Source organism: Cherax quadricarinatus, chromosome 11, assembly GCF_038502225.1.
Source record: "Cherax quadricarinatus isolate ZL_2023a chromosome 11, ASM3850222v1, whole genome shotgun sequence".
NCBI classification, from domain to species: domain Eukaryota; kingdom Metazoa; phylum Arthropoda; class Malacostraca; order Decapoda; family Parastacidae; genus Cherax; species Cherax quadricarinatus.
In genome coordinates this window covers 13,136,620-13,157,660 of record NC_091302.1, presented here as the reverse complement: position 1 = coordinate 13,157,660, position 21,041 = coordinate 13,136,620, and the positions used below count along the sequence as shown (strand labels likewise).

Here is a 21,041-nt window from a genome sequence, read left to right as displayed (position 1 = left end):
CATCTGACTGAGGACTGGTCATCTGACTGAGGACTGGTCATCTGACTGAGGACTGGTCATCTGACTGAGGACTGGTCATCTGACTGAGAACTGGTCATTTGACTGAGAACTGGTCATCTGACTGAGGACTGGTCATCTGAGTGAGGACTGGTCATCTGACTGAGAACTGGTCATCTGACTAAGGACTGGTTATGTGACTGACAACTGGTCATCTGACTGAGTACTGGTCATCTGACTGAGGAATGGTCATCTGACTGAGGACTGGTCATCTGAGTGAGGACTGGTCATCTGACTGAGAACTGGTCATCTGACTAAGGACTGGTCATCTGACTGAGAACTGGTCATCTGACTGAGGACTGCAACCATAATAGCTACAGCCGCCACAACGAAAACCACCGCAACCACACTAATAACCACAGCCACCACAACGAAAGCCACCGCAACCACACTAATAACCACAGCCATCATTGCAACCACAGTGACAACCACCACACTAATAACCACAGCCATCATTGCAACCACAGTGACAACCACCACATCAACAACCATAGCCACAACAACAACAACAACCACCGCACCTGCAATAATCACAGCTACTACACTAATACCCACAGTCACCACAGTAACAACTACAGCCACCCGAACCACAATAACAACCACAGCAATCACAAAAACAGCCGCATCAACACAACAGAAACACAGCTACCATAAAAGCAGTTACAACTACCACTACAGCCAAAACAACCGCAACAACAATCAGACTAAAATAAGAAAGCAACTACGAAAATAATCATAGCTACCACAACAACAACCACAACATAAACAATAAGCAAACATTACAACTACAGCCACTACCACAACAACCACATCAACCACAACAACTACCATAGTAATCTCAACAACAACCAAATCAACCAGAACAGCAACAAAAACAAAAATAGTAACCAAAACAATAACTACCATAGAAATCAAATCAACTACAACAACAACGTACCCACCACAACAACACAACTACAACAACAACGTACCCACCACAACAACACAACTACAACAACAACGTACCCACCACAACAACACAACTACAACAACAACGTACCCACCACAACAACACAACTACAACAACCACGGCCACAATAACAACCATAACCACCACAGCAATCACAGTCGCAGTCACAACCACCGCCACAACAACAGCCACTACTACCCTAACAACAACATTAACAACCACCATCACAATAACAATGATACCCACCACAAACAACACAACTACAACAACAACGTACCACCACCACAAGAACAGCCACACAGACTACAACAACAACGTACCCACCACAACAACACAACTACAACAACCACGGCCACAATAACAACCATAACCACCACAGCAGTCACAGTCGCAGTCACAACCACCGCCACAACAACAGCCACCACCACAACAAGAGCCACATCCACTACCCTAACAACAACATTAACAACCACCATCACAATAACAATGATACCCACCACCACAACAACAGCAACAGGCACCTTCACAACAACAACAATAACAGACACCACCACAAGAACAGCCACAGCAGAAACTACAACAACAACGGCTACCTCCACAAGAACAGCCACCCCCACCACGACAACAACCACCACCACAACAACCACCACCGCCACATTAACAACAGCCACAGCCACCATCACCACAATAACAATAGCTACCACCACAACAAGAAGATCCACCACCACAGCACCAGCAACAGCTACAGTCACCACGACAATAACATCAACGGCTACAACAACAGCCACTACTACAAAACCACTGCTACCACAACAACAGCCACTACTACAAAACCACTGCTACTACAACAACAGCCACTACTACAAAGCCACTACTACCACAACAACAGCCAATACTACAAAACCACTGCTACTACAACAACAGCCACTACTACAAAGCTACTGCTACCACAACAACAGCCACTACTACAAAGCCACTACTACCACAACAACAGCCACTACTACAAAGCCACTACTACCACAACAACAGCCACTACTACAAAGCCACAACTACCACAACAACAGCCACTACTACCACAACAACAGCAACTATTACAAAGCCACTGCTACCACAACAACAGCCACTACTACCACAACAACAGCCACTACTACAAAGCCACTGCTACCACAACAACAGCCACTACTACAAAGCCACTGCTACAACAACAAAAGCACGCGCAGTGACAAGCTTGTGACTGCTCCCTGTGGCGATTTTCTTCAAGCGTGCTCACTGCTGACAGTTAGTCATCCATGCCTTCGTCTATGTTAGTCATCCATGCCTTGGTCTATGTTAGTCATCCATGCCTTGGTCTATGTTAGTCATCCATGCCTTGGTCTATGTTAGTCATCCATGCCTTGGTCTATGTTAGTCATCCATCCCTTGGTCTATGTTAGTCATCCATACTTTGGTCTATGCTAGTCATCCATACCTTGGTCTATGTTAGTCATCCATACCTTGGTCTATGTTAGTCATCCATACCTTGGTCTATGTGAGTCATCCATACCTTGGTCTATGTGAGTCATCCATGCCTTGGTCTATGTTAGTCATCCATGCCTTGGTCTATGTTAGTCATCGATACCTTGGTCTATGTTAGTCACCCATACCTTGGTCTATGTTAGTCATCCATGCCTTAGTCTATGTTAGTCATCCATGCCTTGGTCTATGTTAGTCATCCATGCCTTGGTCTATGTTAGTCATCCATGCCTTGGTCTATGTTAGTTGTCCATTCCTTAGTCTATGTTAGCCATCGATACCTTGGTCTATGTTAGTCATCCATACCTTGTTCCACGTTAGTCATCCATGCCTTGGTATATGTTAGTCATCGATACCTTGGTCTATGTTAGTCATCCATACCTTGTTCTATGTTAATCATCCATGCCTTGGTCTATGTTAGCCATCCATACCTTGGCCTATGTTAGTCATCCATACCTTGGTCTATGTTAGTCATCCATGCCTTGGTCTATGTTAGTCATACATGCCTTGGTCTATGTTAGTCATCCATACCTTGGTCTAAGTTAGTCATCCATACCTTGGTCTATGTTAGGCATCCATACCTTGGTCTATGTTAGTCTTCCATACCTTGGTCTATGTTAGTCATCCATGCCTTGGTCTATGTTAGTCTTCCATACCTTGGTCTATGTTAGTCATCCATGCTTTGGTCTATGTTAGTCATCCATACCTTGGTCTATGTTAGTCATCCATACCTTGGTCTATGTTAGTCATCCATACCTTGGTCTATGTGAGTCATCCATACCTTGGTCTATGTGAGTCATCCATGCCTTGGTCTATGTTTGTCATCCATGCCTTGGTCTATGTTAGTCATCGATACCTTGGTCTATGTTAGTCATCCATACCTTGGTCTATGTTAGTCATCCATGCCTTGGTCTATGTTAGTCATCCATGCCTTGGTCTATGTTAGTCGTCCATTCCTTGGTCTATGTTAGCCATCGATACCTTGGTCTATGTTAGTCATCCATACCTTGTTCCATGTTAGTCATCCATGCCTTGGTCTATGTTAGTCATCGATACCTTGGTCTATGTTAGTCATCCATACCTTGTTCTATGTTAGTCATCCATGCCTTGGTCTATGTTAGCCATCCATACCTTGGTCTATGTTAGTCATCCATACCTTGGTCTATGTTAATCATCCATGCCTTGGTCTATGTTAGTCATACATGCCTTGGTCTATGTTAGTCATCCATACCTTGGTCTAAGTTAGTCATCCATACCTTGGTCTATGTTAGGCATCCATACCTTGGTCTATGTTAGTCTTCCATACCTTGGTCTATGTTAGTCATCCATGCCTTGGTCTATGTTAGTCTTCCATACCTTGGTCTATGTTAGTCATCCATGCCTTGGTCTATGTTAGTCATCCATACCTTGGTCTATGTTAGTCATCCATACCTTGGTCTATGTTAGTCATCCATGCATTGGTCTATGCCAGTCATCCATGCCTTGGTCTATGTTAGTCATCCATGCCTTGGTCTACGTTAGTCATCCATGCCTTGGTCTATGTTAGTCATCTATGCCTTGGTCTATGTTAGTCATCCATACCTTGGTCTATGTTAGCCATCCATGCCTTGGTCTATGTTAGTCACCCATACCTTGGTCTATGTTAGTCACCCATGCCTTGGTCTATGTTAGTCATCCATACCTTGGTCTATGTTAGCCATCCATGCCTTGGTCTATGTTAGTCATTAGTCACCCATGCCTTGGTGTATGTTAGTCACCCATACCTTGGTCTATGTTAGTCATCCATGCCTTGGTCTATGTTAGTCACCCATGCCTTGGTCTATGTTAGTCATCCATGCCTTGGTCTATGTTAGTCACCCTTGCCTTGGTCTATGTTAGTCACCCATACCTTGGTCTATATTAGTCATCCATGCCTTGGTCTATGTTAGTCATCCATACCTTGGTCTATGTTAGTTATCCATACCTTGGTCTATGTTAGTCATCCATACCTTGGTCTATGTTAGTCATCCATGCTTTGGTCTGTTAGTCATCCATGCCTTGGTCTATGTTAGTCATCCATACCTTGGTCTATGTTAGTCATCCATACCTTGGTCTATGTTTGTCATCCATACCTTGGTCTATGTTAGTCATCCATACTTGGGTCTATGTTAGTCATCCATGCCTTGGTCTATGTTAGTCATCCATACCTTGGTCTATGTTAGTCATCCATGCCTTGGTCTATGTTAGTCATCCATACCTTGGTCTATGTTAGTCATCCATACCTTGGTCTATGTTAGTCATCCATGCCTTGGTCTATGTTAGTCATCCATGCCTTGGTCTATGTTAGTCATCCATGCCTTGGTCTATGTTAGTCATCCATGCCTTGGTCTATGTTAGTCGTCCATTCCTTGGTCTATGTTAGCCATCGATACCTTGGTCTATGTTAGTCATCCATACCTTGTTCCATGTTAGTCATCCATGCCTTGGTCTATGTTAGTCATCGATACCTTGGTCTATGTTAGTCATCCATACCTTGTTCTATGTTAGTCATCCATGCCTTGGTCTATGTTAGCCATCCATACCTTGGTCTATGTTAGTCATCCATACCTTGGTCTATGTTAATCATCCATGCCTTGGTCTATGTTAGTCATACATGCCTTGGTCTATGTTAGTCATCCATACCTTGGTCTAAGTTAGTCATCCATACCTTGGTCTATGTTAGGCATCCATACCTTGGTCTATGTTAGTCTTCCATACCTTGGTCTATGTTAGTCATCCATGCCTTGGTATATGTTAGTCTTCCATACCTTGGTCTATGTTAGTCATCCATGCCTTGGTCTATGTTAGTCATCCATACCTTGGTCTATGTTAGTCATCCATACCTTGGTCTATGTTAGTCATCCATGCATTGGTCTATGCCAGTCATCCATGCCTTGGTCTATGTTAGTCATCCATGCCTTGGTCTACGTTAGTCATCCATGCCTTGGTCTATGTTAGTCATCTATGCCTTGGTCTATGTTAGTCATCCATACCTTGGTCTATGTTAGCCATCCATGCCTTGGTCTATGTTAGTCACCCATGCCTTGGTCTATGTTAGTCACCCATGCCTTGGTCTATGTTAGTCATCCATACCTTGGTCTATGTTAGCCATCCATGCCTTGGTCTATGTTAGTCACCCATGCCTTGGTCTATGTTAGTCACCCATGCCTTGGTGTATGTTAGTCACCCATACCTTGGTCTATGTTAGTCATCCATGCCTTGGTCTATGTTAGTCACCCATGCCTTGGTCTATGTTAGTCATCCATGCCTTGGTCTATGTTAGTCACCCATGCCTTGGTCTATGTTAGTCACCCATACCTTGGTCTATATTAGTCATCCATGCCTTGGTCTATGTTAGTCATCCATACCTTGGTCTATGTTAGTTATCCATACCTTGGTCTATGTTAGTCATCCATACCTTGGTCTATGTTAGTCATCCATGCTTTGGTCTATGTTAGTCATCCATGCCTTGGTCTATGTTAGTCATCCATACCTTGGTCTATGTTAGTCATCCATACCTTGGTCTATGTTTGTCATCCATACCTTGGTCTATGTTAGTCATCCATACTTGGGTCTATGTTAGTCATCCATGCCTTGGTCTATGTTAGTCATCCATACCTTGGTCTATGTTAGTCATCCATGCCTTGGTCTATGTTAGTCATCCATGCCTTGGTCTATGTTAGTCATCCATACCTTGGTCTATGTTAGTCATCCATACCTTGGTCTATGTTAGTCATCCATGCTTTGGTCTATGTTAGTCATCCATGCCTTGATTTATGTTAGTCATCCATACCTTGGTCTATGTTAGTCATCCATGCCTTCTTCTATGTTAGTCATCCATGCCTTGGTCTATGTTAGTCATCCATACTTGGGTCTATGTTAGTCATCCATGCCTTGGTCTATGTTAGTCATCCATACCTTGGTCTATGTTAGTCATCCATGCCTTGGTCTATGTTAGTCATCCATGCCTTGGTCTATGTTAGTTATCCATAAGTTGGTCTATGTTAGTCATCCATACCTTGGTCTATGTTAGTCATCCATGCTTTGGTCTATGTTAGTCATCCATGCCTTGGTTTATGTTAGTCATCCATACCTTGGTCTATGTTAGTCATCCATGCCTTCTACTATGTTAGTCATCCATGCCTTGGTCTATGTTAGTCATCCATACCTTGGTCTATGTTAGTCATCCATACCTTGGTCTGTGAGGAGACTTACACTAGACTGATAACAATGTCTCTGGTGACTACCATATTAAGTAATTGCCTTTTCCTTTGGTTCATTAAGAATTATTAGTTACTGAGTTTAACGTTGTATCTGTCTTAATGGCTAACGTGAAATATATTTTTTGAAAATAGATTACATTTCCTTCTCCTCGTCAGTAAGCTTACCTGAGTTATATTCTTGCATGAAACCTTTCTGATTTGTCTTTGATTCCATTTTTAGCTTTAATTTCATTCTCTCGTTTAGCTTTTCTTATCGTTTTTCGACCTCACATGTGATATAAACATTCTGGTTCATTAGACGATGATTCTATTATCGCTTTTATTAATTTTTCGTCTCTCCCAAATTATGTTTTAGTGTCCTTTTCATCCATTTGGTGTCCTTTTTTATTTGATTTCATCTCTTATTAGGGAACATATGTTCTTAGGACACCTTGTACAATTTTTTACAAATATGTCATGCTGAGAGTTCTCATTAAAATATGTAAGATTTTTGTTAAAATAACAATTGGTCAAGTTATCCCAGTTTACACTCGATAAGTGTTTCCTGAGTCTATTGTAATTTGCCGAGCCACAATCTAGGACCTTTAATGCATTTTTTTTATTATTATACGTCCTTGCAATATTAAAAAGCAATAGTTATATGTCAGCTTTGCCAAGCTCTTTGGTAAATTCCACATTATCTATTTACTGATTATATCGTCTTCACATCTCTACTGCGTCTGCCTACTTTTCTGTATTTGACTGAAGAAGGCTACTGTGTAGGCGAAACGTTTCGTAATAAAAATGCCTAACTGTTGCATATCTGTGTTACCGCATTATTTATAATAGTATCTTGTTTGTGAGATTATTATCTCATGTTGGGTCTGTCACAACCTGTTTTAAAAACCAAGTCAGGGAATCCTCTAGGAAATCTTTGGAGTCAAGTTTTATAGTCAGAGATCCAGTCAGCTTGGCTGAAATTTAAATTTCCTAAGATTTTCGTGCCTTGAATTTTTATTGACATCCACGTGTAGCCGTCTCACTAAAACACTCCTAAAATCATCCCTAAAGTACCTAATACTTTTACCAGTGTTCTAGATAAATGTAAGCCATCCTCGGTATACATGTCATTCTTGACAATGTAAAGATCCAAGTTGTCTATGAATGGTACTACAATTTCCTCACTTAAGAAAGCCACTCGCTGCCAGCGCCTCTCTGAGGCAGAATGCTTCATGTACCAGGGATCCCCTCTTTTTGTCTTAATTATGTGTATTGTTGCCCTATACCTGGCAAGCAGGTCCTCACTGCTACGCTTCCCAACAACACTGCCTCCAACAATGAGGCAGATAATAGGGTTGCTACCATTCTCCGTAATATTTTTTTTTCATTTGATATCTATATCCTCCATCAGTAGCCCCAACAGTTAAAAACAACCATAGTCACCACAGCAACCATAAGCACAATATCCACAAAGAGCATAAACACAACCATAATCACAATACCCACAACCAACACAACTACAACCATAATAACAGTAGCAACCATCCCAGAGTCATCATTATATCAAACACATCGTTGATCCAAAACGATAACCACCAATGTATATTTCTGGATGTCGTAAGTGTAATCACTTGAGACATTTTCATTGAAAACCCTTCGGTACTGGGATCCTGATCACTCCAAAACTGGAGTGATCCAGGTCACTTGACCGAAGCTTTTCCAATAAAGATATCCTTAGTGAGTGCATTGTTGTCCATTCATCCATTCTGGCGATATCAAAACACCTACCCACATTTAGAAAAAAAAATCCACAACCACCCCAACCACCACAATCACCACAGCAACCATACCCACCACAACAATCACATGAGAGTGGACTGCAAAACTGTAACAGGTATGGGTTCCTCTCACCGTCTCTTTCTCTCCTCGTCTCTCACAGGGACCCCAACCTGCCAGAGGAGGTAAAGCCAGTTCTCAGTTACAAGGAACGCAGCAAGCAACGCAACATCACCTGGGAACCCTACGAAGCCATCTATGAGAAGTTTCTTGAGATAAGTGAGTCAGATTTCTTGCTACGTATTTTAAGAATGAATGCTCTGTCAAAGAATCATGTTCCTTGCCATGATAATGAAGGGTGACTCCTCTCTTGAATACATTAATATATATCATATTCCATACCAATGCATTGAAAGATAAATTCTCTTTTATATACCAATATGGAATCAAATTCCTTACAACAGTAATAAATGATAAACCATCTTAATATCTTAAGGAATTAAGTTCCTTGTTATAATACTGAAGAATTTATCCTCTCTCTCAAATACCTTACAAAGGAATTAAATTCTCTCACATAAGCCCTCTCTTTTCATCTCCTTGTCAATAGCATTAAATGATATCTCCTCTCAAATTTAATATGACTACGCCAAGCTTTGTGTAGAGCTTTATCAAGTCTAGTGTAACGACGGTATATCGTGTAGAGCTTTATCAAGTCTAATGTGACTACGCCACGCTCTGGGTAGAGCCTTATCAAGTCTAATGTGACTACGCCACGCTCTGGGTAGAGCCTTATCAAGTCTAATGTGACTACGCCACGCTCTGGGTAGAGTCTTATCAAGTCTAATGTGACTACGCCACGCTCTGGGTAGAGCCTTATCAAGTCTAATGTGACTACGCCACGCTCTGGGTAGACTTTTATCATATCTAATGAGGCAATGCTTCGCTCTGTGTAGAGCTTATATCAAGTCATCCAGTATTCTGTATGGGTGACTTTCTACAAAAGTCACCCATATCCTACACAAAAAAAAAAAAATCACGAATCGTGATAGCCCCTGTACAGAGACCCTGACGAATTATATTGCATCAGCGGCATAATATAATTTCCCCTGGTGATACAGCGGGTCACATGGCCGGCGGCGTAGCCTCACTGGGTAAATAATGTTACGCAAGTATGTGTTATGTGACGCACCATCGTTATCGTTCATTGTCGGCTGTGATGCGCCGGGAGATACATTGCGGTGTTATTTTATTTCCTTGTCGGTAATATTTCCACATTTTTGGGGACGAAATTTTCCACTTTAGATCTCGTCAAATTATTTGCGGCTGGAATAAAAAATATTTGAAATTCCATTTGAAAAAGAAATAAGCACGTGTGTAATACAGTGTTAGTAATACAGTATGTAATACAGTATTAGTAATACAATATGTAATACAGTATTAGTAGATGTTTGGCGTACATTTTTAAAGTTTATTATGAATTTTAAGACATTCAAAAAAATTTAAAATCTAGGGAAAAAATTATATATACAGTATTGTGTTGCCTCAAGAAAAGAACCTTGGAAATGATTTATGTAAGTAAACATGGAAATAATTAGTCATGTAGGATAATTAGTTAGATAGCATTTTCACATAGATAATCGTGGATCCTAATTATGTATGCTAATCAGCGTAGCCTAAATTTCAGAACTTTTATTTTTTAATTGTTTTAAGTTGTTTGGAGTCGCTAAATTTCGTGAAAATTAGTTTTTCGAAACGTACGATCGCTAGACATGTTCTTTCCTCTTAGAAATTACAGAAATGAAAATTATGGAAATAGATACGAAAATAAGTTGTGCGCAGTTACTAGTGATAAGGTTGTAATCTATCTATAGATAGATTAAAGCCTAACAAGTTCCCGGTTCCTGATGAACTGTTCACTAAGGTTATAAAGGAATGTAAAGGGGAGCTTAGGATATCATTGGCTAGTCTTCTCAACACATTACTACAAACTGGCATATTGCCAGATAAGTGGAAAACGGCAAATGTGATACCTGTCTAGAAAGCAGGAGATAGGTCCTTAACTTCGAATTATAGACCAATTAGCCTAACCTCCATTACGGGAAAATTGATGGAATCAATAAATGCAAAATCTATTTGAAGCCACCTTCAAAGACAAATTGATCAATGAATCTCAGGACGGCTTTACGATTTTCGTTCAGCCGATTATAATGGACTTAGAGCACACCTGTCTAATCTAGACTGGGGTTATCTAGGTAATGATTTTATTGACGATGATCATACATGCGATAATAAAGGTATCTGCATTTACGATTTTTGTCTTAATAATGTACAACGTGCTCGAGTATATATATTTCTCAAAGAGACACAAGGTCAAATAAGGAAGATCCCAAATGGGTGAACAGGATAATAAAACATCTATTAGGAGAGAAAAGAGGAATTTACAGGCGCATGAAAAGAAGAGATTAACCTTATTGACGAATGTGTTCATTTTAAAAGAAATAAAAAAGGGGGATTAGAAAGGCTAGACTCGACTATGAAATTAAAGTTGCTAATGAATCAAAGACTAATCCAAGAGGGTTCTTTCAAGTGTTTAGGACAAAAGTAAGGAAAAAGCAGGACTGCTGAGAATTGAAGATGGACGGATGACTGATAATGAGCAGGAAATTTACCATACCACGGGCGGGAATAGAACCCGCGATCAGAGAGTCTCAAAACTCCAGACCGTCGCGTTAGCCACTGGACCAGTTAGCCACAATAAAATTCGCCCAAATAGGACTCTCTGATCGCGGGTTCTATCCCCTCCCGTGGTATGGTTTGTTTGCAATCGTGTCATTATGATTTCGTGAATCATGAAACAGGAAATTTGTTCTCTGTTTAATGGTTATTTCTCGTCAGTCTTTACACAAGATGATATAAATGATATCCCAGCAATTAATAAGCATTCAGGTTCCTAAAGAAAATAAGTAATATTACTGCCACGAAGCAAATGGTTATAAAACACGTAGATAAACTGAAACAAAAGAAAGTCTCTTGCCCCAACGAATTATTTTCAAGCGTAATTAAAGAATGCAAGTTGGAACTTAGCCACTAAAGAGCGTGTTTAATGTATCCATCCAAACTGGTGTTGTGCCAGACATATGGAAGATGGCTAATGTAATTCTTATATTTAAATCAGGGGATAAGTCCATACCATCAAATTACCATCCAATAAGCCTGACGTCTATAGTAGGCAAATTATTGGTTCAGAATGACACATTTGCTAACACTGGGATATCTGTTAGAAAATATTTTGGTCCTAGGACCTTGATCATTTCTGACATACAGAGGTTAAGAGACAGTATATATAGGCGGAGAATGAGGTGTGAGTGACACATGGTGACATGAAGTGAGGTGGGAGTGACAAATGGTGACATGAAGTGAGGTGGGAGTGACATATGGTGACATGAAGTGAGGTGGGAGTGACATATGGTGACCTGACCTGAAGAATGTGTCACTTAACACCTCACTCTCCACTTATATATACAGGTTTTTTAACCTCTGTACGTTAGAAGAGATCAAGGTCCCAAGACAGAAACGTTTTCTAATATGTCGTAGTGTTTGCTTATGTGCCTTTCTAACCCAGTTTGTCAGTATGTATTAACAAGGTTTATACCGGGGTATTATGAGAACAGGTGTAGTCTAGTGGCCTGCACACCTGGTTGTAGCACAATAATCACGGTAAAAACGAGGAACGAGCAAAAGACAGCAGAGAGAGAGTAAATACATTTCTTTCAAACAGCAAGCAATGTGTACAATGTATACAGAGGATATGTACAGAAAGTCAAATTGCAAGCAAGAGACAAGGTGAGAACCATCTTCGACCAGGCTTGGAAGGTACGTCTGCCAAGGGTGATTCACGAGTGTACCACGAGTGTGTGTGTGTGTGTGTGTGTGTGTGTGTGTGTGTGTGTGTGTGTGTGTGTGTGTGTGTGTGTGTGTGTGTGTGTGTGTGTGTGTGTGGGTGTGTGTGTGTGTGTGTGTGTGTGTGTGTGTGTGTGTGTGTGTGTGTGTGTGTGAGAGTTACTACCTCTATGTAGCAACAGAAGATCTACGCTCGTTGTATCCTTCTTACAATATATATATATATATATATATATATATATATATATATATATATATATATATATATATATATATATATATATATATATATATATATATATATATATATTTAACAAGTCGGCCATCTCCCACTGAGGCAGGGTGACCCCAAAGAGAAAGAAAATCCCCAAAGAGAAAATACTTTCATCATTCAACACTTTCACCTCACTCACACATAATCACTGTTTTTGCAGAGGTGCCCAGAATACAGCAGTTTAGAAGTATATACGTATAACAATACTCAATATATCTCTCCAAACTGCCAATGTCCCAAACCCCTTCTTCAGAGTGCAGGCATTGTACTTCCCAATTCCAGGACTCAAGTCCGGTTATATAAAATAGCCGGTTTCCCTGAATCCCTTCACTAAATATTACCCTGCTCACACTCCAACAGATCGTCAGGTCCCAAATACCATTTGTCTCCATTCATTCCTATCTAACACGCTCATGCACGCCTGCTGGAAGGTCAAACCCCTCGCCCACAACACCACCTTTACTCCCTCCCTCCAACCTTTTCGAGGACGACCCCTGCCCCGCCTTCCTTCCCCGACAGATTTATACGCTCTCCATGTCATTCTACTTTCATCCATTCTCTCTAAATGACCAAACCACCTCAACAAACCCTCTTCAGCCCTCTGACTAATACTTTTATTAACTCCACACCTTCTCCTAATTTCCACACTACGAATTTTCTGCATAATATTTACACCACACATTGCCCTTAGACAGGACATCTCCACTGCCTCCAACCGCCTCTTTGCTGCAGCATTTACAACCCAAGCTTCACACCCATATAAGAGTGTTGGTACTACTATACTTTCTTACATTCCCTTCTTTGCCTCCATAGATAACATTTTTTGCCTCCACATATACCTCAATGCACCACTCACCTTTTTCCTTCATCAATTCTATGATTAACCTCATCCTTCATAAACCCATCCGCTGACACGTCAACTCCCAAATATCTGAAAACATTCACTTTTTCCATACTCCTCCTCCCCAATTTGATATCCAATTTTTCTTTATCTAAATAATTTGATACTCTCATCACCTTACTCTTTTCTATATTCACTTTCAACTTTCTGCCTTTACACACATTCCCAAATTCGTCCACTAACCTTTGCAATTTTTCTTTAGAATCTCCCATAAGCACAGTATCATCAGCAAAAAGCAACTGTGTCAATTCCCATTTTGCATTTAATTCCCCAAAACTTATTCCCACCCCTCTCCCGAACACCCTAGCATTTACTTCTTTTACAACCCCATCTATAAATATATTAAACAACCATGGTGACATTACACATCCCTGTCTAAGACCTACTTTTACCGGGAAGTATTCTCCCTCTCTTCTACACACCCTAACCTGAGCCTCACTATCCTCATAAAAGCTCTTTACAGCATTTAGTAACTTACCACCTATTCCATATACTTGCAGCATCTGCCTCATTGCTCCTTTATCCACTCTATCATACACACACACACACACATATATATATATATATATATATATACGTTATATATATATATATATATATATATATATATATATATATATATATATATATATATGTATATATATATATATATATATATATATATATATATATATATATATATATATATATATATATATATATATATATATATATACGTTATATATATGCATTTACCAAAGGTTTGTATAATTTACTACTTTCTTTAAATAATTCTCTTGATCTACTAATATATTTCCGATGAAAATATTTTTTAGTATCCCTCCGATTCCACGCTTCCTTGAATATATAAAAGTGTCCTCTAGTTTTCCTTGTTCCAGGTACTAAGCAATCTTCTTTATATATTATTTTATATCCTTTTATGACTTTGCATGTGGTTACTTTTTTTCCACTCACAAGTTGAGCACCTCTCCTGCACTACACCTGAACTTTGCACTGCAGAGTAACCTCACCTGAACTCTGCACTGCAGAGTAACCTCACCTGAACTCTGCACTGCAGAGTAACCTCACCTGAACTCTGCACTGCAGAGTAACCTCACCTGAACTCTGCACCGTCGAGCAACCTCACCTGAGCTCTGCACTGCAGAGTAACCTCACCTGAGCTCTGCACTGCATAGTAACCTCACCTGAACTCTGCACCGTAGAGCAACCTCACCTGAGCTCTGCACTTCATAGTAACCTCACCTGAGCTCTGCACTGCAGAGTAACCTCACCTGAGTTCTGCACTGCAGAGTAACCTCACCTGAGTTCTGCACTGCAGAGTAACCTCACCTGAGCTCTGCACTCCATAGTAACCTCACCTGAGCTCTGCACTGCATAGTAACCTCACCTGAACTCTGCACTGCAGAGTAACCTCACCTGAGTTCTGCACTGCAGAGTAACCTCACCTGAGTTCTGCACTGCAGAGTAACCTCACCTGAGCTCTGCACTCCATAGTAACCTCACCTGAGCTCTGCACTGCATAGTAACCTCACCTGAACTCTGCACTGCAGAGTAACCTCACCTGAACTCTCCACCGCAGAGTAACCTCACTCATAAGTTGAGCACCTCTCCTGCACTACACCTCAACTCTGCACCGAAATATATATCACTATTTTTTCCCTCTTTCCATTGCACTGCTACAGCCTGTGTGAGCGACGTGTTTCCTTAATAAGGTTACCTTATATTTCACCTGCACTTTTGTTTGCTGTTTTTTTTCATCCTACCCCGGGGGGGGTGGTATTAAGGGGGAAGCTGGTGTATTAAAAAATATTAACTGTATTATAGATTTTGTTTATTACAAATTAGAAAGACCTGGGTAATGGGAACGTCTCATTCTGCACCTGCAGTTTTAGCCAAATAAATTTAGTGTTAAAAGAGAAGAGAGATGATCATATATACAGTTTTATTGGGTTCATGATTCTGTTAGGTTGATGATTTTGTTAGATTGATGATTTTGTTAGGTTGATGATTTTGTTAGGTTGATGATTTTGTTAGGTTAATGATTTTGTTAGCTTCATGCGTTTTTGTTAGGTTGGTGATTTGTTAGGTTGATGATTTTGTAAGGGTGATAATTTTGTTAGGTTGATGATTTTGTTAGGTTGATGATTTTGTTAGGTTGATGATTATGTTAGGTTGATGATTTTGTTAGGTTGATGATCTTGTCAGGTTGATGATTTGGTTAGGTTGATTTTGTTAGGTTGATGATTTGTTAGGTTGATAATTTTGTTAGGTTGATGATTTTGTTGGATTGATTTTCTTAGGTTGATGATTTTGTTAGACTGATTTTCATTGGTTGATGATTTCTTAGGCTGATGATTTTGTTAGGTTGACGATTTAGTTAGGATGATTTTTGTGATTTGATGATTATCTTAGGTTTATGATTTAGTTAGGATGATTTTTGTGATTTGATGATTATCTTAGGTTTATGATTTAGTTAGGATGATTTTGTTAGGTTGATGATTTTTAAGTTCATTATTTTTATAGGTTGAAGATTTTCTTATGATGATATTTTTTATGTTGATGATTTTCTCATATTGAATTTTATTAGGTTGATGATTTTTCTAGGGTCATGATTTTCTTGGGCTGATGATTTTGTTAATGCGATGATTTTTGCTTTTTTTTTTAAGAATATTAGTTCATAATGTTCGAGAACTTTGGTGAACAGATAACCAGAGATATTGTCTGTATGTTTATTTGTATGTTATGTTCCTCTTGAGTACAATTTCATTTGCTTAAAAAAGATTTTCAAAATCGAGACAGAAATACAGGTATCTCTCATTTTTTCTTTTTTCAGTTTTTTCTCCCCCAACGCTAGTACATAAAAAAATTAGGTGACTGCTCTTCCGATTTCAAAACAGAAATATAAAATAATCGCCCAAAATGTGCCTGGTGTTTAGGGAATTCCCTGCAGAGAGTGTAGCTAATCATACGTGGGACGAAGTGGACAAGAGTAATCACTTTAATACCTGTACGCAAAAGAACTGTTGGATAATACTATTATTGACTGACACAGGATATATACACACCGTGAGGTGCATGTCTATCAATATATATATATATATATATATATATATATATATATATATATATATATATATATATATATATATATATATATATATATATATATCGTGCCGAATAGGACTTAATTTGAAATGAGTTCTTGCTAATTGACCAGTTTTATATATTCGGCACGACATATATATATATATATATATATATATATAGAGAGAGAGAGAGAGAGAGAGAGAGAGAGAGAGAGAGAGAGAGAGAGAGAGAGAGAGAGAGAGAGAGAGAGAGAGAGAGAGAGAGAGAGAGAGAGAGAGAGAGAGAGAGAGAGAGAGAGAGAGAGAGAGAGAGAAAGAGACTATGTTGGTCAACAGGTTACATACAGCTTTAATGGCCCTCAAGTAATCAGTAAGTTTTAAAACCCACTAAACAACCAACCAATCACATTGTTGACATTCTCGCTGTCAGGTTACCGGCCCCGGCAGAAGGACCACTACCGTGCCCACAAGGTGGCACTATGGAACTGGCTCATACCTGAGTTGGAGGAAGCTGGTGCTAAGTACCCAGACTCTGACAGTGAAGCCTGGCACGCCTCTGAAGATCCCAAGCACTTCATTGGCCCTGTCAGACCTTTGGACCCTTTCAGGTAAGCGCAATCTGTTTTCCTCAGATGATATTAATACTAATATTACTACTACTACTACTACTACTACTACTACTACTACTAATAATAATAATAATAATAATAATAATAATAATAATAATAATAATAATAATAATAATAATAATATCATTATTATTATTATTATTATTATTATTATTATTATTATTATTATTATTATTATTATTATTATTATTATTATTTATTAATAAAAATAATATTATTAAAACTGGGAAATCTAGCATTCCTATAAAGCTAATCGCTTCAGGGATAGGCAACTCGTTACAATAACTGGTTGGCACTCTAACCAAAAACATGGCCAAACTATTGGACACCATCAGCACAGCACTTCTGAGATATTCTGGAGAACTCCTATGTAAGGCTAGGAACATTAACATCTGGCCAGCTTACACGTCAGGTTATTTTTACGCAAAAAAAAAATTAAAGACAGCACAGGTGTTTCTTTACCAAATCATGACTATGTCCTCCACTCACCTGCTAACTGGAACATTTGGATGAACTGCACACTCCATTTGCAAGTTCACTGGTCCTCGATGTTTAGAATTAAAGATCACATCATGCGGTATAATATTAAACAAGTAAAACATCAGTGGACATTGTCTAGTCAAAGAACAACAGTATAGATGTAGAACTCATAATTCAAATGAATGTGTTATATATTCAGGGCTCTTAATGTAAATATTGCTTGTGTTTTATATCAAGATACCAAGAATCACCTCATGAAATGAGCAGATGCTAAATTAGTTATCAGAGGACGAGACAAAGAAGATGCTTGAACTCTGCCATGTTATCAGCACTTCCAACACTATTATACAGAACCAGAATGATTTCATGTTAATCAAACACTTAATTCATATTTTAATAATCTAACACACAACCATCAGTGCTTCCTCCATCACAGATGCTCCCGTTCACCTCACATCCTGTTGTTTATACCAGTACATACGTATACACATTTTTCTCGTGTCTTGATTACTGTCTTAATAAAGCCGACTGTGTGAATGAAATGTTTCCATTATTGAAGGTGTCCACTGCATCTAAGTGTTATTTGCGCATCAATATATTAAATATAATATTTTGTAGTGAGGTTGAGAATATATGGCCTTTGGTAAGCAAAATATCTTCTTGTATCTCGCAGGTTTCTTCACACAACGCACGTCACAGTGACGTCCGCTGCCCCCTCCTTGCCCACGCCCAGTGATGAGTACTTGCCACCCAATGTGAGTGCCGCCCATGGCAGTGTCACCCGCCCTCTCAATACCTCCTCGGAGGTGGCACCCACAGGGCAGTTCCTGGACTACACCACAGCTCTCACCCTCACTGTGGCCATTGGACTCTCGCTTTTGGTACTCAACGCTATACTTTTCGCTGCGCTTATCTACAAGCGGGACAGAAACTCCATGGGACCAAAAATAAAGTACGACAGTGCATCAGCGCAGCCGCTGTGTACAGTGGACAGTGGGATGCGTTCTGTGTCCACTCACGAGGCGTTGTCGTCTCCAGTCAAAGACAGCAAGTCGTCTTGCAGTGTTGACTTGCAGTGCACAGAGCTGCACACCTTCCCAACTCCACCAGATATTGGTGACCGCAACACTGAGGTCACTTTCCACACCAGCAACTCCATGCACTCACTTCTCTCTCAGCCTACCAGTCAGTTTATCCCACCCCCGCCCCTCCTGGCCACCACACCTCCCACACCGCCCATTACTGGTCAGCATGGTGAAGGCGGCATGGAATCCGGGGCTTGTGGTGGCTCCAGGTGCTACTCGGATGTGAATAATGGCCAATATCCAGATGTCAGTGGGGGACAGTACCCTCCTGACGTGGGACAGTACCCTCCTGACGTGGGTCAGTACCCCTCAGAGATCAAAAGCGGACATTATCAAGAGATCAATCTAGAACAATACAGGAGTTCGGGCGGCGGGCAGTGTGAGCAACCCAGCATATCTGTATACCCTGCCACGTCCAGCTCTTCCTGTGCGTACCCACCCCAGCACTCCCAGTACTGCTCCCACTACCCTGCTAGTGTAAGCCAATACTCCTCCTCCACGGACCAATACTCCATTTCAGGGAGTCAATTTTCCAGTCCAGGAGCTCCGTGCGGGACCTCCGCTTGCCAGTTTTCAGAGTCTGGAGTGCAGTGTCTGCCGCACGCCTCCTACACTGACGACGGACCAGAGGTACTGGCGCCCCGGACTAATCGTAGTGCAACACTGCAACGAGGTTCCTCGTCCTCCTCGTCCTCGTCTTCTAGGAAGCCTCAGCCTCCTCCCCGCGGCTCAACACTGCCCTCCTACGCTACACTTCCTAGACATAGCTCAAAGGACTCACTCTCTCACATCAACGCATAATGTCATCCCATACACAAGACCACTAAGCTAATCACTCATCGTTCCTTCATTAAAGGATAATTTTAACGCTCAAGTACGACTGAAAACGGGTGACTTGCAATTTGTACACAGTGATGGATGCTTCACCTCTGACTTACTTAGTAGTACAGTGATGCTTAGATTACTGTGTCCAAGTGACAGATAAAACGAATGGGATGTACTTAGGAAACTAAGCCCGATAGAGAGCGCGGGGTCGACGCAACTGATGTAGGAAAATGGTGACCACTGGCACCGATGTACAGTGACCTTGGTAAAAACTGCACCACTCTCCTGTGCTGTGTACAGACTATTATGATTTTAAACAAATATTCTTGTATCAGCCATGTGTGTGTCTGTGTGTGTGTGTATTATTCAGTTTGTCATCAAATAGGTCCGACCTATAACGCTACAAGTTACCACGTTGAAGAGTTTGCGTCACGTTTGGGAGCTGTTGTGACGGCTACTCCCTAAAGACTACAGTGTGTATTTATTGGATAATATCAGTATGGATAATATTGATTTACATTTGTTATGCTTATACTGATGTTGAAAGATCATTATAGGCACATTTTGAGTGGAATATAATTCCTAGATTTTAGAAGCGACTGTTAATAATTTTCTCGTACATGTTGGATGTCATGAAACAAATTAGCAAAATATAGAACATTTTCTACATTCCAAACATCAATATTCGTTCCTAGTTGTATTATTTATCAATATAAGAACGAATAATACCTTAAGTTAATGCACGTTATGTTGGCTTTGTATCAACTCTTTCTGTTTTGTGAAGCACCCTATTATCACAAGTCATTTTCAGACCACTTGTAGTAGACTGTTGATGGCTGGTGTTTTGTCACATTGCAAGGCAGGTTTTTCCCGGCCACAGTAGGAAGCTGAACACTGAAACGACATTGTGTGTACAGACCCGCCGAGATAAAAGGGCAAGTCATTAAACTATTATCATTAATAGTTTAATGATTTTATTATTATTATTATTATTATTATTATTAACATTATTATTATTATCATTATTATTATTATTATTATTATTATTATTATTATTATTATTATTATTATTATTATTATTATTATTATTATTATTATTATTATTATTATTATTATTATTATTATTATTACTTATTATTATTATTATTATTATTATTATTATTATTATTATTATTATTATTATTATTATTATTATTATTATTATTATTATTATTATTATTATTATGGAGGATCTATAATAGATGCCGACACATTCATTTGTCTCTTTAAGAATCAAATGCATATAGTAACAACACCAATTCCTCTCTGACAAAATAACCTATAAGGTAAACACTACCTAGATAAATT

General features: G+C 39.7%; 1 protein-coding gene across 2 annotated transcripts in view; it reads left to right on the top strand.

Annotated features, from left to right (window-relative positions):
• The window catches only part of LOC128687702 (neuroligin-4, X-linked), a 328,474-nt gene extending 307,775 nt beyond the window's left edge, over positions 1-20,699 (top strand). For both annotated transcript variants that reach the window (XM_053775304.2, XM_053775303.2), the window contains 3 exons: positions 8,678-8,793; positions 17,106-17,283; positions 18,458-20,699. In XM_053775304.2, the coding sequence (XP_053631279.1) occupies positions 8,678-8,793; positions 17,106-17,283; positions 18,458-19,670 (1,507 nt within the window). In that variant the 3' untranslated portion in view covers positions 19,671-20,699. The remainder of the gene's footprint in view (positions 1-8,677; positions 8,794-17,105; positions 17,284-18,457) is intronic.
• The last annotated feature ends 342 nt before the right edge of the window (positions 20,700-21,041 follow it).